The 19,579-nt window shown below is 49.4% G+C and overlaps 2 protein-coding genes across 2 annotated transcripts; both read right to left on the bottom strand.

The window, feature by feature from the left end:
* Positions 1 to 11,762: 11,762 nt before the first annotated feature.
* On the bottom strand, positions 11,763 to 12,083 carry LOC119796185 (cilia- and flagella-associated protein 251-like; the record flags this gene model as incomplete). Its single annotated transcript, XM_038304619.1, has 1 exon — positions 11,763 to 12,083. A coding segment is annotated over one exon (321 nt), but the record flags the coding sequence as incomplete, so codon positions are not given.
* Positions 12,084 to 12,125: 42 nt separating this feature from the next.
* On the bottom strand, positions 12,126 to 13,298 carry LOC119796184 (cilia- and flagella-associated protein 251-like; the record flags this gene model as incomplete). Its single annotated transcript, XM_038304618.1, has 1 exon — positions 12,126 to 13,298. A coding segment is annotated over exon 1 (729 nt), but the record flags the coding sequence as incomplete, so codon positions are not given.
* Positions 13,299 to 19,579: the final 6,281 nt, after the last annotated feature.

Here is a 19,579-nt window from a genome sequence, read left to right as displayed (position 1 = left end):
AAATAAAACATCACTCAGACTCTGATATATTTTCTGTGTGGCCCGGTACCAAATGACCGACGGACCGGTACCGGTCCGCGGCCCGGTGGTTGGGGACCGCTGCCTTAATCAATGACTGTATTTGGTGATATACTGGAGTAGCCAACCCAACTCAGTTTAGGCTTTAGCCAGACATGGATTTAGACTCAATCTGAGTTTTATTTTTCTATACTTGTCATTTGACATTGAGATTTCTATCGTCTTTTCTTTCCTGTTTGGTATAAAGTTTGTTCTTATTTTACTATTCAGGTCCAGTCAGGGTGTGTTGAGGTTGGTGGTGGGGGGGGGGGTGTTATCTGTTCTGTGTTAAAAAAGACAAAAGAAATAAAACAATGTAATTATTCCTGTATATTTTGTACACTTTCAATAAAAACAAGTTTAAAAAACCAATGGTGGTGAAACAGATCAGCTCCTGTCGGCATACAGTGGAACATCAGACCTGCTGACTGATGATACGTAACGAACACGCGTCCCAACATGGCGCCCGTCGCATCGGATGGATAAACATGGAGCAGAGCTGGTAGAGAGATTAAATAACAATAACTCTCACCGACTTCATCCTGGATTCCTTCAGAATGCTCTTCATTGTTTTCTGATTTCTGTCGCACCGATGACATCATCGTTGCTAGCCCAGCGTGATGCTGCAGCGTACACGACCTCTAGAGGAGTCTGTGTTGATCACTGGGAAGGAGGAGCTGTTCAGTGCTGCACAGGCCGCCAGGCAACAGAAACATTTCCATCAAAACTTTTAAAAGACGAGCTGCCACTCAGCTGCTCTGGCCATCAGGTCTGGAAGCTCCGCCCCCTCACCTGCCCGGTGATTAAGGTGTTCCCTGTGATGGTAAACTGAAGCAAGTGGTGGTAGAGCTTCCAGCAGAGGGAAGATGCCCTCCGCTGGGGGAACTTTTCCCTCCACAGCAGTGGGACCACCTAGCAATGGGAGCCTGGTGACAAGTGCTTTGATTATTATGGCTGCACTCCCTGCCAGGGATAAATTTAAGTATTCCCATAAAGTCCAGAAGAAATAAGACTTGGGAACGTCCTGGCCTGTGTCTGTGTGAGGGGGGGGGTATGAGTGTGTGCGTGGCCGGGGTCTCCTCTGGTCAGCGCTGTCGCACAGTCCGGGGATAATAATAGGATGTGCTGCAACTAACTGAGACCAAAGCTGAACTTCCCACGTCTCCCACTTGCTGGTGGCACTTGTGTTATTTTCCAAACACTTGCCCCCCTTCCTTCATGCAACTCATCCCTCATCTCGTGCTTTGCCTACATAAGGCGCCTCCCCAGTGCATAGAGAACTGTGAGGAACATGAGGACACTCAGACAGCCCTCATATCTCCCGAGGAAATGTGGATTTGTTGTTTATCTTTGATCAAAAATAACTTTGGGAAGAGGCCGATCAATACTTTCCCTGCGACAAGAGGAACGAGGGGGATAAGGAGGTGGTGGAGGAGGGCAGCAAATAGAAGGGGAGGAAAAAAGCGTGAGAATTTTGACGACATTTAGAAATGTGTGTCTGTTTGCGTGTGACGGGTTGCTTGGAGTCATTCCCATGGCCTCATACAGTAGCCCCGACGCAGCTACTGACTGCTCTGATGTTTGAGCACTGACAGAGTGCCTGCCTTACACAAATAGCCGGACGGCACAGGCCCAGAGGAGACGCTGGGATCCATGGACGCTAAATAAAGGCCTTTGGAGGACGGGAGCGCTGCGAGGCCAGTCCTGCCTCTGCTTTCCTTGGCTTCTTTCAAAGGAGCTGCTTATGGTTTCTCTCAGAGATGCACGGCCATTTTTCACCCCATTAACAACTATCATTACCGGCCCAACTGGAGGTTATAATTGAGCCGGCTATGGAAAAGAGTTGTCAAAACACAATTAAATTCCAAAGTACGGTGAGAGAGAACAGAGAGAACGGCCATAATCATATTGCTTTCCTTTCCCAAAAATAGGAAAGAAAAACACGAAAACCATTATTTTGCATCGGAAGGTTTGGAAGCAGAGATCGTACAGGCGGGGGATGTGAGCGCGCTGAACGATAGGGCTACTGAAAACATAACAAATAGTCACTCTTGGTGTCAGGGATGAAGAATAGACACATTAGAAGCTCTGCTCAAGGATTCGGAGCAAGGCTCCATTTGGAAAGGCTTCAAATAGTCAAAACCACTAACAGTCGCAAGATGGATGATCTTAGCGGGAAAAAGCCGTTTCCATGGTGACAAGCTACTCATTCTTTATCAGGATGAGCAGCTTGTAAAACGTTTCCACGCCCACGCCTGATGGAGGCGTCACACAGTCGATCTGCAAGTAAGGACAATATTAACGGGTTCTCAAATAAACATACGACACAACAGAGTGTCCTGAACCAGCAAACCGATTAACTTTCTACCAGGAGTAAAGATTCTGGGTTCGGGGGCTGCAGCTCCAAACAGCAGCTGCCTGAACTATGGGTGAAATCTTTAAACCTCTATCATTAAAGCTATCATGGTCTTAACGTTCCCTGTTATCAATTTAGAAATCTATACAGCAAAGCCGCCTCTGTGAACAGAAAAGGTGAAATTTTCAGGCCTTTACTCCGAGTTGCTAAACATGTTGGTTGGATATTTTTGCCTTGACCACCAGTTTACTGGACAAACTGGAGCGAGAGACCCCAGGAACAGCTCACCCTGCATCACATGAAGCTGCTTCCAGGCAGCATCCTGGTGCATGTCCGCTCACACTGAGCCTGGTTCTGCTGGAGGTTTCTTCCTGTTCAAAGGGAGTTTTTCCTCTCCACTGTCACTACAAGCATGCTTAGTGTGAGGGATTGCTGAAGAGTCAATGAGTGGATGCAATCAGCTGGTTTTCCTTAGATAGAAAACTTTGAATCAATCTGACTGGATGGTCTGGTGAACTGGAAAGTGACCTGAGATGACATGATGGGAATTGGAGCTATAGAAATAAACTGAATAGAATTTAATGTCCCCATTAAAGCAGTATTCACTGTTCAGAAACATAAAAAATGTTCAACAGTAACATTTTAGAAACTGTTCAGGCAGAGTAACATTAGAAAGCTCCTCTTCCTCCCCTGCTGAGCAGAAACAGACTGTGTTCAGTGAGACAGAAACACTGTTTGGCATCAGGAGCTTCTTCCCAAGATAAATCAGGACTATAAATCCCTTTATTGCCCCACAATGGAGAAATTTACCTCTGCATTTAACCCCTCCCCTTGGGGAGCAGTGGGCTGCTATTGTGCGGAGCCCGGGGAGCAGTGTCGGGTTAAGGGTCTTGCTCCAGGACCCAGAGTACAGACTGTGGGGATTTGAACCGGGTACTTTCAACCTTCTCAGAGCGCAGAGCACTGCTCTGACCACTAGGCCACCACTCCTCTGTGATGTCTTTAGTCCCATTAAGCTAAACCCAGTCAGCGCCAAAAACATGAGAACTGATTGCTCCTACATGTGCTTAGCTTCAAATACATTGAATGTAACATAACGTTAAAAGACTGCCGTCAAAGCAGCGAACATCATGTTTTATGATGTGACTAATTGCTTCACCCAGGCTGCTGGTGGAAGGCCTGTTTTCATTATCTTTCATTTCATCTTCTAGCCATGTTCAGTCGTCTCCTAGCCGTGGTCAGTCATCTTCTAGCCATGTTCAGTCTCCTAGCCGTGTTCAGCAATCTTCTAGCCATGTTCAGTCCTCTTCTAGCCGTGTTCAGCCATCCCCTAGCCATGTTCAGTCGTCTCCTGGTAGGGGTGTGCAAAATAATCGTGATGATGATGCATCGTGATTCTAATTTTGGTGATCTACTGCATCGATTCTTGATGCCAAGAATCGATTATTAATTTAAAAAAATGAATAAATAAAATTGCATGAATGGTTGGCGAACATTAGCCAAAAACAAGTGTAATACAACTTCCAGTCCAGTAGATGTGTTGACGCACGCTGCCTTGTGTCACAAGCATTTCCGGCCGTGGGATACTGTGCCGAGTCATTCAAGAACAAAACATGGAGGAGAAAATATTGCAATGCATCGCAATAATTCAAGTATCGTGATGCATCGTGATAGAATCGCATCGTGGCCTGTGAATCGTGATTCGAATCGAATCGTGACTTCTTTGGCAATACCCACCCCTATCTCCTGGCCGTGTTCAGTCATCTTCTGGCCATGTTCAGTCATCTCCTGGCCATGTTCAGTCATCTCCTGGCCATGTTCAGTCATCTTCTGGCCATGTTCAGTCATCTCCTGGCCATGTTCAGTCATCTCCTGGCCATGTTCAGCCATCCCCTAGCCATGTTCAGTCATCTCCTGGCCATGTTCAGCCATCCCCTAGCCATGTTCAGTCATCTCCTGGCCATGTTCAGTCATCTCCTGGCCATGTTCAGTCATCTCCTGGCCATGTTCAGTCATCTCCTGGCCATGTTCAGCCATCCCCTAGCCATGTTCAGTCATCTCCTGGCCATGTTCAGTCATCTCCTGGCCATGTTCAGCCATCCCCTAACCATGTTCAGTCATCTCCTGGCCATGTTCAGTCATCTCCTGGCCATGTTCAGTCATCTCCTGGCCATGTTCAGTCATCTCCTGGCCATGTTCAGTCATCTCCTGGCCATGTTCAGTCATCTCCTGGCCATGTTCAGCCATCCCCTAACCATGTTCAGTCATCTCCTGGCCATGTTCAGTCATCTCCTGGCCATGTTCAGTCATCTCCTGGCCATGTTCAGTCATCCCCTAGCCATGTTCAGTCATCTCCTGGCCATGTTCAGTCATCCCCTAGCCATGTTCAGTCATCTCCTGGCCATGTTCAGTCATCTCCTGGCCATGTTCAGTCATCCCCTAGCCGTGTTCAGTCGTCTCCTGGCCGTGTTCAGTCATCTCCTGGCCATGTTCAGTCATCCTCTAGCCATGTTCAGTCGTCTTCTAGCCGTGTTCAGTCATCTTCTAGCCATGTTCAGTCGTCTCCTAGCCGAGTTCAGTCATCTCCTAGCCGTGTTCAGCAATCTTCTAGCCATGTTCAGTCCTCTTCTAGCCGTGTTCAGCCATCCCCTAGCCGTGTTCAGCCATCCCCTAGCCGTGTTCAGCCATCCCCTAGCCATGTTCAGTCATCTCCTGGCCATGTTCAGTCATCTCCTGGCCATGTTCAGCCATCCCCTAACCATGTTCAGTCATCTCCTGGCCATGTTCAGTCATCTCCTGGCCATGTTCAGTCATCTCCTGGCCATGTTCAGTCATCTCCTGGCCATGTTCAGTCATCCCCTAGCCATGTTCAGTCATCTCCTGGCCATGTTCAGTCATCCCCTAGCCATGTTCAGTCATCTCCTGGCCATGTTCAGTCATCTCCTGGCCATGTTCAGTCATCCCCTAGCCGTGTTCAGCCATCCCCAAGCCGTGTTCAGTCGTCTCCTGGCCATGTTCAGTCATCTCCTGGCCATGTTCAGCCATCCCCTAGCCGTGTTCAGCCATCCCCAAGCCGTGTTCAGTCGTCTCCTGGCCGTGTTCAGTCATCTCCTGGCCATGTTCAGTCATCTTCTAGCCATGTTCAGTCGTCTTCTAGCCGTGTTCAGTCATCTTCTAGCCATGTTCAGTCGTCTCCTAGCCGAGTTCAGTCATCTCCTAGCCGTGTTCAGCAATCTTCTAGCCATGTTCAGTCCTCTTCTAGCCGTGTTCAGCCATCCCCTAGCCGTGTTCAGCCATCCCCTAGCCGTGTTCAGCCATCCCCTAGCCATGTTCAGTCGTCTCCTGGCCGCGTTCAGTCATCTCCTGGCCATGTTCAGTCATCTTCTGGCCATGTTCAGTCATCTTCTGGCTGTGTTGAGTCATCCACCGGCTGTGTTCATCCATCTCCTGGCCGTGTTCAGCCATCTCCATGCCATGTTCAGCCATTTTCTGTCCGTGTTCAGTCGTCTCCTAGCTGTGTTCAGCCATCTCCATGCCATGTTCAGCCATTTTCTGTCCGTGTTCAGTCGTCTCCTAGCTGTGTTCAGTCATCTCCTGGCCATGTTCAGCCATCTTTTACCCGTGTTCAGTCATCTCCTGGCCATGTTCAGCCATCTTTTACCCGTGTTCAGTCATCTCCTGGCCATGTTCAGTCATCTTCTGGCCATCTTCAGCCATCTCCTGGCCGTGTTCAGCCATCTCCTTGCCGTGTTGAGTCATCCACCGGCCGTGTTCAGCCATATCCTGGCCGTGTTCAGCCATCTCCTGGCCGTGTTCAGTCATCTTCTGTCCGTGTTCAGTCATCTTCTGTCCGTGTTCAGTCGTCTCCTAGCTGTGTTCAGTCATCTCCTGGCCATGTTCAGCCATCTTTTACCCGTGTTCAGCCATCTCCTGGCCATGTTCAGCCATCTTTTACCCGTGTTCAGTCATCTCCTGGCCGTGTTCAGTCATCTTCTGCCATGTTCAGTCATCCCCCGGCTGTGTTCAGCCTCCACCTGAGAAACCTCCTTGTTTGTTGGTGTGAACAACAGCCAGCTTTCCACCAAGCGTGTCCTCTGAAACGCTGTGAGCTACAGAGGAGCGTCTGAATGGAGTGAAACACTAAAGTCTCCTAAAGCATGGGGCCCTAGTGGGGCGTGTGTCAGCTGACATAAAGCAGAGGAGCGGGGCTAGTGGAGGGGAGCTGCAGGCCTCTCTGCCTCAGTAATCTGGCTTGATTTATAGAGGCTAGCCCCTGCTTTCCCCTTCCACCTCCACACTGACACTCTGGGCCGCCTCCAGTGGAGACAGCCTGGCGCACACACACACACACACACACACACACACACACACACACACACACACACACACACACACACACACACACACACACACACACACACACACACACACACACACACACACACACACACACACACGGAGCACCGTGCAGGCAGCTAAACCACATGTGGTTGTTTCTTAACCCAGTGAACTCCAGAAATAGAGTTAGGCGAAGGTACTTGAGGGCAGATGTAACACGAGTACAAATTGAAAAAACGTTGTTCTAAAGATACAAATCTGTTTATCATGTTGTGGATGTTTAATGTTGGAGTAATCAGCAGAAACGAGGAACAAAAGGCAGAGGGAACGATGAGAGAGTTCAAATGTGTGGTTAAAGCTCTGAGACAGGATGCAGAAACCGCTACGCAAGATAAAAGTTGAACTTTGACACCTTCACTTCCTTCATCAGCTCGTAGGTGAAAACATCGCCGCTTCCTTCGATGCTCTGTGAATCGACCTGAACCAACAAACCGAGCTCATCTCAGAACTTTATCAGTTTTTCTTATTTATGACGGTTATTCCAACAGATTGCTGATTTAAAGTAATCCCAGAGCAAAGGAGACAGACTGAAGCAGAGTGATAAACAATGCAGACAAAGCAAAGACAACATTGGCATGCATCAGGCAGGCGGACCAAACACCTTGATGAGTGTGTGTCTGCGTTTGTGTATAACATGAATCAGAATGTATGGACAGGTGTTTACAGTGAAGCTAGGTTATCTGTCTCCATTACACAACCACAGCCCAGCCTCCCAGCCCATTATCTACTCAGACCTGCCTAAACACCCCCGACAGGAAGCCCCACACGCTAACAGCGGGACCGTCACCCAGGCCGAGGGGACGGACCTCAGCGGGCCTTTTTTAGATCTGGCTCTGCTCCCTGACTGTCCCGCTGTAACCAACACTGACATCATCACACGCAGACCCGCTGCTGTCTGAGACAGATGTTTGCCCCATTTCCACCCCCCTGTGGAACCAATCCGTGCCGAGTTCGGACCGAGCTGGGATCTGTTCACCGGGCCGATTTTTGTTCCCTAGACCATCTAGACATCACGCCAGCACGGCTCCTCGCCTCCTATCGGTGGCGATGCTACAGATTTCAAGGCAAGAATTATGCAAACAAAAATGGTGGAGCCCATAACAGTCAGGAGCTTATGCGGCTGGATAGCGTCCTCCGCCGATATTTAAATGAGAGCCGCAGCCTCTGCTTTATCCCCGGTCGCACCACGCTCTTCTGATGCCATTTACTGTTGAGAAGCTGAGAAGTTTGTGTTGTGAACAGAAGAAGAGATCTGTGAATCGCAAAGCCAGACGGAGAACCTGTGAAATGAGACGGCTGACTGATGATGCGGTCGGCTGATGCGCTCTTTGTTACCAGAGAACCGAGCCGTAGATGAACCACTCCCAGTCCTACTGATGAACCAGTACTAGATTTAGCACAGTTCGGTTGTTTCTGGTACAGACCAGTTCAGCTGCGTTCCATTGAGCAGTTATCTGGGTTGCTGTGTTCGGACTGTTCTTGGTGCGGTTTTTAAAGGGTAGTGTAAATGGGGCTAAAGGCTCTGAACCCTGGTCCATTTAACGTCCTCCTGCAGGTCGGATGTGATGAAGCCCACTGAGCCTCTTCCTTATCAGCTTCTGCAAACACTGATCTGCTGGAACCCGATCAGTCTGGCGGGACACATGGACACATGGAGTATGTCGGCATTTTCATATAAAATTAATTCGCTGTTGGAGAAATCTGAAACAAATGATGAGGCTGATGGAGTTTAAAGCAGAGGAGGGCTGCTGGTCGGACAGAGCGGCACCATGGATGGTCAGAGACCCACAGGTCATCAAACATCCTCCCCTTCAGCTGGAGGCCTTTTAGGTTCAGATCTGATGGTGATCACGTCAATGAGTTCTCAGCGTTCGTTTTAAACTCTTTAATCCCTGTTTAACAAGTTCTTTCAACTCTAATAATTAGAAAACTTTTGCAGCTCTGATGATGCTTCTGCTGTTCAGCTTTTAACGGCCGACTGGAAGGTAGGGCTGCAACGACGGACTGTTTGAACAATGAGGTGCTGCAACAATGGGGCGCAAGGATGGGCCGCCATATCGAGGGTCGCCTCAAGGATATGCTGCTGCAACGACGGGCAGCTGCAACTATGGGACGCTGCAACTATGGGACGCAAGGATGGGCCGCCATATCGAGCGTCGCCTCAAGGATATGCTGCTGCAACGACGGGCTGCTACAAGGACGCTGCAACTATGGGACGCTGCAACTATGGGACGCTGCAACTATGGGACGCTGCAACTATGGGACACTGCAACTATGGGGCGCTGCAACTATGGGACGCTGCAACTATGGGACGCTGCAACTATGGGACGCTGCAACTATGGGACACTGCAACTATGGGGCGCTGCAACTATGGGACGCTGCAACTATGGGACGCAAGGATGGGCCGCCATATCGAGCGTCGCCTCAAGGATATGCTGCTGCAACGACGGGCTGCTACAAGGACGCTGCAACTATGGGACGCTGCAACTATGGGACGCTGCAACTATGGGACGCTGCAACTATGGGACACTGCAACTATGGGGCGCTGCAACTATGGGACGCTGCAACTATGGGACACTGCAACTATGGGGCGCTGCAACTATGGGACGCTGCTACAAGGACGCTGCAACTATGGGACACTGCAACTATGGGACGCTGCAACTATGGGACACTGCAACTATGGGACACTGCAACTATGGGACGCTGCAACTATGGGCAGCTGCAACTATGGGACACTGCAACTATGGGACGCTGCAACTATGGGCAGCTGCAACTATGGGACGCTGCAACTATGGGACGCTGCAACTATGGGACGCTGCAACTATGGGACGCTGCAACTATGGGACGCAAGGATGGGCCGCTTGTAGCAGCGTCTCCAACCCTGGTCCTCAAGATCTACTGTCCTACAGATTTTCCCTGCTTCAACACAGCTGAATCAAATGATTGATTACCTTTTCAAGCCATTCATTTGATTCAGCTGTGTTGAAGCAGGGATGCATCTAAAATCTGTAGGACAGTAGATCTTGAGGACCAGGGTTGGAGACCACTGATCTAAATAATCTAAATCTTTTTAAGTGAGAAAGTCCACCTGAAAATTTAATCATTGCAGTCAGCTCATCCAGATTATTATCCTGCCTATGTTTTAAGTTAATTTATGTGTCAATAAACGAAGAAGAAGGGGAAACTGGCATGTCTGATTTAGCGCAGCTGTTTAATTCAGAAACAGAGGATGAGGGGTTTGATTAATACTCTGTAATAAATACATGAATAAAGTACAATCATACTCAGTTTTGCTCCCGCTCTATTTTTCTACCTAAAAAACTTAATTCAACAGCTGCCTCTGGGCCGCGGCGCATCCGGACTCACCTCGGCAGGTGTTTTTTTCATCTAAATAATCTAAATCTTTTTAAGCGAGAAAGTCCACCTGAAAATTTAATCATTGCAGTCAGTTCATCCAGATTATTATCCTGCCTATGTTTTAAGTTAATTTATGCGTCAATAAATTGTATCAGAGGAGTAATCACAGCCCTGTGTCATCAGCGATGTGTCTCTCATGGCCAGCTCCCAGGTTTGAATAATACTTTGTAATAAATACACCTTGCAGCTTTATTTGCTGTGATCAGTGGGAATAAAGTAGTTTTAATATGTTTTTAAGTGGGAAAATCCACCTGAGAGGACATGTACCTGTATATAAAAAACACGCCCTATAGTCCGGTGCGCCTTATGTGTGTGTTAAATACAGAAATGGGACACATAACTGAGAGTGCGCCTTTTAGTCCTGTGCGCCTTATGGTCGTGAAAATACGGTAGATCAAAACATCTGCATCCAACTTAGACCGGCCTCCACTGTACCGTTTTTGGTGCAGGGCTTCGTTTGACGCCTTCTGCTCTGATATTTACCGGCTCTAAGAACGCCACTAACTAACCAGTCAACATGAGGAACATCTGATCCCTTTACTTTACATTAAACAAGGAAAATATCCTTTAATAGGAAATTGGATTCATGATGGAGTAAAAGTAACAGCTAAGATGTTTTCTATAATGTGTATTTCTATAAGCAGTTCTAATAAACATCTCTGGCTTCAGTCTAACAGCAGCGGATGTTTTTCCCCCGACGCCTCTGATCCAATAAGGTGTTAAAGTCAACCTGAGCTAATCAGGGTGGAGAGCTGAGGTCAGGCCCAACCTCAGCCTCTTTCTCCTCCTCAGGCCCAACCTCAGCCTCTTCCTCCTCCTCAGGCCCAACCTCAGCCTCTTTCTCCTCCTCAGGCCCAACCTCAGCCTCTTCTTCCTCCTCAGGCCCAACCTCAGCCTCTTCCTCCTCCTCAGGCCCAACCTCAGCCTCTTCTTCCTCCTCAGGCCCAACCTCAGCCTCTTCCTCCTCCTCAGGCCCAACCTCAGCCTCTTCTTCCTCCTCAGGCCCAACCTCAGCCTCTTCCTCCTCCTCAGGCCCAACCTCAGCCTCTTCTTCCTCCTCAGGCCCAACCTCAGCCTCTTCCTCCTCCTCAGGCCCAACCTCAGCCTCTTCTTCCTCCTCAGGCCCAACCTCAGCCTCTTCCTCCTCCTCAGGCCCAACCTCAGCCTCTTCCTCCTCCTCAGGCCCAACCTCAGCCTCTTCCTCCTCCTCAGGCCCAACCTCAGCCTCTTCCTCCTCCTCAGGCCCAACCTCAGCCTCTTCTTCCTCCTCAGGCCCAACCTCAGCCTCTTCCTCCTCCTCAGGCCCAACCTCAGCCTCTTCTTCCTCCTCAGGCCCAACCTCAGCCTCTTCCTCCTCCTCAGGCCCAACCTCAGCCTCTTCCTCCTCCTCAGGCCCAACCTCAGCCTCTTCCTCCTCCTCAGGCCCAACCTCAGCCTCTTCCTCCTCCTCAGGCCCAACCTCAGCCTCTTCTTCCTCCTCAGGCCCAACCTCAGCCTCTTCTTCCTCCTCAGGCCCAACCTCAGCCTCTTCCTCCTCCTCAGGCCCAACCTCAGCCTCTTCCTCCTCCTCAGGCTCAACCTCAGCCTCTTCCTCCTCCTCAGGCCCAACCTCAGCCTCTTCTTCCTCCTCAGGCCCAACCTCAGCCTCTTCCTCCTCCTCAGGCCCAACCTCAGCCTCTTCCTCCTCCTCAGGCCCAACCTCAGCCTCTTCTTCCTCCTCAGGCCCAACCTCAGCCTCTTCCTCCTCCTCAGGCCCAACCTCAGCCTCTTCTTCCTCCTCAGGCCCAACCTCAGCCTCTTCCTCCTCCTCAGGCCCAACCTCAGCCTCTTCCTCCTCCTCAGGCCCAACCTCAGCCTCTTCTTCCTCCTCAGGCCCAACCTCAGCCTCTTCTTCCTCCTCAGGCCCAACCTCAGCCTCTTCCTCCTCCTCAGGCCCAACCTCAGCCTCTTCCTCCTCCTCAGGCCCAACCTCAGCCTCTTCCTCCTCCTCAGGCCCAACCTCAGCCTCTTCCTCCTCCTCAGGCCCAACCTCAGCCTCTTTCTCCTCCTCAGGCCCAACCTCAGCCTCTTCTTCCTCCTCAGGCCCAACCTCAGCCTCTTCTTCCTCCTCAGGCCCAACCTCAGCCTCTTCTTCCTCCTCAGGCCCAACCTCAGCCTCTTCTTCCTCCTCAGGCCCAACCTCAGCCTCTTCCTCCTCCTCAGGCCCAACCTCAGCCTCTTCCTCCTCCTCAGGCCCAACCTCAGCCTCTTCCTCCTCCTCAGGCCCAACCTCAGCCTCTTTCTCCTCCTCAGGCCCAACCTCAGCCTCTTCTTCCTCCTCAGGCCCAACCTCAGCCTCTTCTTCCTCCTCAGGCCCAACCTCAGCCTCTTCCTCCTCCTCAGGCCCAACCTCAGCCTCTTCCTCCTCCTCAGGCCCAACCTCAGCCTCTTCTTCCTCCTCAGGCCCAACCTCAGCCTCTTCCTCCTCCTCAGGCCCAACCTCAGCCTCTTCCTCCTCCTCAGGCCCAACCTCAGCCTCTTCTTGCTCCTCAGGCCCAACCTCAGCCTCTTCCTCCTCCTCAGGCCCAACCTCAGCCTCTTCCTCCTGAGGAGGAAAGTTTTCACACCCTGAGCAGCCTTCACTCATCAGATAATCAGTCCATCAAAGTTTGACATTGAAACCATGTTAGAGTTTTCCTGTGCCTTCCTAGTTTACACCTTTAGGTCTGCTTCCTGCAGATGGTTCATGTTTGAGACAAGGATTACATTTTTGGAACGAATCCAGAACCTCTAAATAAGAAACCATCAAGAACTGAGGTGCTGTCAGGTCTTCCTGTGTGGCAACGCTGTGGGACGGTAAACATTATGCTAACCCCCAGGCTAGGTACTGTCCTGTCTGCTATATGAGGTGGTACCACCAGCCTCCCACAGCCTTTTAATTAGGAGTGATGGTGTGTGTGTGTGTGTGCGGGGGGGTCATTTTAATGAAAACGCTCCACATCATAAAAGCGGCTTTGACCAGGTTCATCCACAGTTCACACTCAGAGACCGTAAACACACTGGGATGAAATGAACCCACCGCTTCCAGGTACAGCTGCAACAGAAGGCCGACTTCATTACAACTCCCCCCAGCAGGCCAACTTCAGTACAGCTGCAACAGAAGGCCGACTTCAGCACGACTCCCACCAACAGGCCGACTTCATTACAACTCCCACCAACAGGCCAACTTCAGCACAACTCTCACCAGCAGGCCAACTTCATTACAACTCTCACCAACAGGCCAACTTCATTACAACTCTCACCAACAGGCCAACTTCAGCACAACTCTCACCAACAGGCCAACTTCAGCACAACTCTCACCAGCAGGCCAACTTCATTACAACTCTCACCAACAGGCCAACTTCATTACAACTCTCACCAGCAGGCCAACTTCATTACAACTCTCACCAGCAGGCCAACTTCATTACAACTCCCACCAGCAGGCCGACTTCAGGCTTAGCTTCTGACCTGAAGCTCCTGAGCTGAAGCTGCATTGAGGCGCAGCAGCGTTGGTGTCCACAGAGGTTGAGAGAATCCTGGCAGGATGCGGGGGAATGTGTTCCCAGCAGCCTTTGCTGCTCTCCTGCTCTGTTTCTCCCTGATGGGTCAGTGCTGCTGTCCTCTGGGGGATTCCCACTTTTTCTCATGGCTATGCCCAGCTAGCCTGGACTCTCCCCCTGCCAAATGACCCAGAGTTCGGCTACTAGCTTCCCTTATCTGTCCTTTCCCAGGGCTGTGGTACTCTCACCCGTCTCTGTCTGTCACCCTCTCTGCAGCTGATGTATCGTACATTAATCACATCATCTAAAGGGCAGATATTGGGGAAAGTACAGAGAGCGATGCGTGGGACTGAGCTGGAGTCAGACCTCCAAACAAGAAAATACATGCATTCAGAGTTTACAGGCACATCTGAGGTTAATCTGAGCATTTAGTGCAACATGAAGCAGTTCAAGCCATGGCTGACCCAAGCAAAGGAGTGCAAAGCTAAAGTCATTTATGACACTTTAAGTCAGGATCACGACTGAGATCTCGGTTTTATAAACGAGCATCATGAGCATCAATGCCAGGAGAATTATGGCTTATTGGATCCCATCAGGCTTTTTAAGTTAAAACACCAATAAATCCCAAATCATCACCTAAAGAGACTGAATGCAGCCTGCATCACAGCCAAGCGGCTTCCCAGGAAAAGCTTTATGGTGTATAAGTAATGAATCCGCGGTGAAACCGGGAGGCTCAGCATCACACCTGGTTGCAGCCTCCTTTACAGGCTAGTAGGAAATAAGTTTCCATACGTGTCAAACATTTGATCTGAAACGTTGTTCAGTGCTTCACAATCTGACAGTAAATGGTAATAGAACTACTAAACATTATTTTGCCATTTATCTGTTGATTATTTTTTTTATTAATTGATTATCTGATTTAATAATGAATTAATTAAAAGCCAAAGATTCCTCAAAGATGTTTTTTTACTAAATGAAACCAGGTGTAACTAAAGCTTTTTCAGGATAGAGCATACTGACAGATCCAAGTGTGTTTTTAATCATAAATGCAAAATATTTATATAATTTTTTTCCAATCTTGGTATAATTCCTGCTCTCAGTGAGTCGCTCTGTCCGCTAAAGGCGTGTTTTAGAGTCTCTATACTCCAGTTAATGATTAATCAAACACTAAATTGATTATTTCACTAATGGATTAGTCCCATTAATGAAATAAACAGAGGCCTGTTGAAATGAGCGTCGCTCTGATGTCAGACATGGACGCCGGAATGGAAGGACTGCCAGGTGAAGGAAACAGGCCAGATTTCCTCTGAACAACATTGAAAGCTTGTAGTTTGGAGGCCACCAAAGGTTCAGCCTCTCCTGTGGTTATTTAGACACAGATACCTTCCACTGGTACAAACTAAACTAACGTCTTGGCTTGTTTAAACAGACGGCGGGCGATCTGGAGCGATGATGCTGAGGGGGAGATCTAACCATGGGGGTGGCGGCACTCTGCTCAAACTGTTCCCATGCTAGTTGGTGTTTACCCTGAGCTATTGCTGCTCGCTCACACATCCAGAGTTTGCCCTATCGGAATGGTTCCTGGTCATTTCTCATCCCTCCCTGCTCATCTAGATACTCCCTTCTCCTCTTTTCTCATCCCCCTTTCCTTCCCCCTCTGGAGTCTGGCAGGGTTATGTGAACGGCCAAGGAGGAGGGCTGAGAAAAAGACAAGAGGAGTGTGAAAGGAGAGAGAGATGCTGTGGGGTCATCACTAAGTCATCATATTCCCTGGTAAGGCTGGGGGGGGGGGGTGTTAGCTCAGCTGCTTTGCTGCAACAAGTGGGCGGTGAACTTTCCCCTGAACAAGTGTATCTGCTGCTCAGAACATTTTAGAGGTGCTTCACGCGTTTAGATGAGGTTCTGCTAGGCAGACATACTGGATGATTCTCCATTTCCTCTGGCAGAGGAAGTCTTCAACCTTTCAGACATTCCATCATCAGTTAAATCTGCTCCCCTGTAGGTCGTATCGACTGCAGAGAGCGCCGCTCACACCTGGAGCCGTCCAGAACCTTCCTGTCAGGAACTGAGAGCGGCGCTTTCTGTACAGCACATCTAAACAGGGAAGCCAGAGGGAACCAGAGGACTTCCTGTCTACACTGAACATGAAGGGAAACCGGTTTACCAACCTGTGGCTCAGCGGCTGAATGTCAAGCTTCAGCTCCTGGATCATCATCAGGAGAGATGCAGCTTTACAATCCAGAGACCTGGCTTAGCATCTTTACAGAGGCTTTTATGGGTTTTCACATCCCTCAACAAATCCCCCGCAACGAACCTCTACCGCGTTCTCCCACTCCAACGTAGCGCGGTCCGTCTCTCTCTACAGGTTTTCAGGAAATGCGTTTTTATGAAGTCCAAGGCATCAGCAGGATCCAGACAGTCGTGTTCTGTTCCATTACAGGTAATGCCAAAGCATGCAGGAAACATTATGCTGAACTGGACCTTTGGTTGATCATGAAGAAGCTTTGGTGCTTCAGTGAAGGCAACCTGAGCCCCGGCAACAGATGGGGTGAAATCTGGGTATAAAGCAACAGGTTGTCCGTTCAGGATCAGCCCAGCTTGGTTTCTAGCATGGCGCAATATCTCTACGCCATACTGGTACAGTAGTAACCATTAAAACTTTCCCATTTTACTTGATGGGTTCTTGGCTGGTCCCTACAATTCGTTTTTAAACATTGGTCTTTTACTAAAATATTCTTTCTGTCATAATTTGTGGACATTTAGATCTAAAGAGAAGCGCCATCTCCTGGTCGGAGCCTGTAGTTCAGTGAGGGGGTGGAGTCAGAGAAAGGAGGAGGAGGGGCTGGGAGGTGGAGGGAAGTAGCTGCCATTCGGCTGAGAAGGAAGCCATTATGAATGGCTGCTGCTGCTGTATATCTGGTTAGCACTTCAGCTTTGTTATGCTATCATGTTTGAATGTGTTTTTGCACAAGAAAACCTTTAAATGATCTGATATAAATCTTGAAATGTCAGAAAAACGTCTAACTAGAAATAAAAGAGGGAGATTTGAGGCGATGCAGAGTTGAACATAGATTCTGGATTCATGCATCGTCATTCGGTTCCAACCTGGAACCTGCTGCTGGTTCCTGAAACACTGCAGAACACTGATGAGTGAAAAGCATCCTTATTCCAGAGGAAACGGTCTTAGATCGAATCCTTTTATCTGTTTTCCTGTCAGGTTCCCTCTAACTGGTTCAGGATCACAGGCCCAGAAGTGAAGGCGATGTTTACGGCAGAACCCTTCCTGTTTTAAACATCCTCTCTTTTACTGCTTCGTCTCTGAGACGCCCTGTTCTCCTCCGTCCTGATCGCATCTTCTCCTTCATCCTGGGACCTTTCATCTTTTCCACCTGTCCTCCTTCAAGTTCAGTGTGGGCCACCGCTGCTTCTCAACCGTAACTCGACCCATAAACAACTGCTTTACATTCTGTAATCACCAACATCCAACTGCCAGACATTTAGAGGCTCATATTTTATCCCTCCATAAAAAGGAGAAGGAAAGCAGCTAATGCGTGAGCAGATCCAGTCCCTGGTATCAGTTTGCTAAAGTGTGACTGGGAGGGCAGATAGCGAAGCTAGAAATGCACGTCTGTGAGGAGTTCCACATTGCGCCTTGCTTGATCAAAGTGCTCTGCAGCCTTTGTGGCTAAATGTGAGGATTGTGCGTAAGTGCTCGGAAAAACCTGACCTCAGTTTATGAGGCTGGTGTTCCACACAACGGTGCAAATACAGGTGGAAATAAAGGGCACTATGCTGCTGACACTGCCAACCTGGGCTGCATGGTTCAAGGTTCTGTGTGTGGAAAATGGAAACAGGACGGCTGAGCTCGAGCAACAGAGAGCAGAGAGTAAAATACGGGTTTATGAAGTGGGAAGAGATCCAGGAGACGAGAAAACTGACACAAAATGAACTCGCACACAGAGGCAGACACTTCCTGTCAGGTCGATCTGGTTTCAAGGACGATGGCGAGACTGGAAGGATCGGCGTGCCAAATTGTCAGAGTCAGTTGTAAAGCTGCTTCCCCTAAAGCCTCTCTGATCAACACCCCCCCCCCCCCCCCCACACACACACACACACAGACTGAAAAGTGTGGTCAGCTGAGCGGATCTGAAGTGAGGTCAGGAGTAGTTTGGAAACACGCACAGTTCACAAAGAGACTTTCTTTCTAGGGTTTATGACTCTTCTCTATAGTTTCCCTGACCACAAACACACACCCCGACACACACACACAGGGCCAAAGACACATAGGAAACCTCACACGCAGCTGATGCAGCGGATATGGTTTTGTGAGGGAGAGAAGGGTGTACGGTTGGCGTCAGGTCCAAGCAATTAGAAAAGTGTCCAAACCTCTTTCAGGCAGCCAATGTGGAGCCAGACTGAGCTCTCTCTCTGCTCCAACCTACGGATTTACACTGGATAAGTCCTCTTCTTTTCACCCTGTAGGGTTTTACAAGGTTAGGTCCAAAATCTCTCAGCTCACTACCAGCTGGCCCTTGGCCTCCAGTCTGAAAGCTCAAGCTTGTGGCCGGTTGGACGTCTGAAACTTCTCCAATCAGATGAGCAGAGAGGACAATGGAAAGCAGCTAATCTGTTCTTTATGCTGCTTTTGTCTGTGAGTGCGGGGCACTCCAAGAGGCAGCGCTCAGGTAAGACAGCGGGTCAAAGGTTAAGCTGGGAGACTCAGACTTGCACATACAAGTTAATTAAAGTTTGTCTAAGTGGGTGAAAGCGTCCGTCAAGGAGGGTGCCAGGATTGGCCTGAGAAAGGAATGCTGTTCTTCAGAGCCGGTGTTTACAAAGGAGATGCCACTGGAGCTAAAATCTGCTTCTGCATGAAGGAGCGAGCCCGGTCCTGGACGCATCCAGTGAGCTGTCAGCAAAGCAGAGACGGTGCAGAGAGTCTGCTCAGGTTCTAACACCCATCAGGAGGGCCTTCGTTTCTCAGACACACTTTAATGAAAGTGAAGCTTTCCTTTCTTTTGTCCAGATGTTGGTTCCAGGAGGAGGAGGAGGATAAAATGAAGCCCAGTTACTAACAGGCTGCAGCAGATCTACAAAATCATCTCTTTAAATCAGATTCTGAGACATTTCTCAGGAAGATAACCTGCATAAATACACAGAAACCACTTCCTGAGTGGTTTACAGCTCCGTGATCTCAGTTCAAACCTGCTCAGCGACCTCTGATGGCCCCGCAGCCTTCAGCTTTTCAACTTGGAAAACATGCGACGAAAAATAGAGAAGAAAATGTGAACAAAAGAGTGAATGAAGAAACAGACAGCAGACGTGTAGAAGAGGAAGAGGATAACCTCGGGAGGGCCATAAAAACAGAGTGGTCTGGAGAAAGGGATGAAGAGGAAGGAAGGAGAACGAGGAGGGGAGAAGATGAGCAGACGGTGTCCTTTATGTATTGGATAGTGTCTCCCAGGGCTTTGGTAATGCTTTATGCAGACACACTTTTCAAGGTCGCTGCATGGCTGCCTTTCCCAGCTGTTTTCAGCTTCAGTCCCGCTTCTCTCCCTTAGGTTAACTTCACTTTCTATCTGTGACCGCAGAGCTGGAAATAAACCAGGACTGACCAATTATCAGCGCACAACACAACAAATGAGACGGCCGACAGAACATGGAGCTGATTCATAACCAGCCGCAGATCATGAGAACGTTGGAGGGCCTCAATGCACGGCTAGCTCTGTCCCTTGGTTAGCGCCTAAGGCTACGTTCACACTGCAGACCGTGATGCTCAATTACCATTTTTTGGTAAAATCTGATTTTATTGTGACTTGTATGTGATCTCCTG

This window comes from Cyprinodon tularosa, unplaced genomic scaffold (genome assembly GCF_016077235.1).
Source record: "Cyprinodon tularosa strain WSP-4 unplaced genomic scaffold, ASM1607723v1 ctg539, whole genome shotgun sequence".
Lineage (NCBI taxonomy): Eukaryota > Metazoa > Chordata > Actinopteri > Cyprinodontiformes > Cyprinodontidae > Cyprinodon > Cyprinodon tularosa.
The sequence above is the reverse complement of the archived record's forward strand: the minus strand, read 5'-3'. Positions and strand labels throughout refer to the sequence as shown.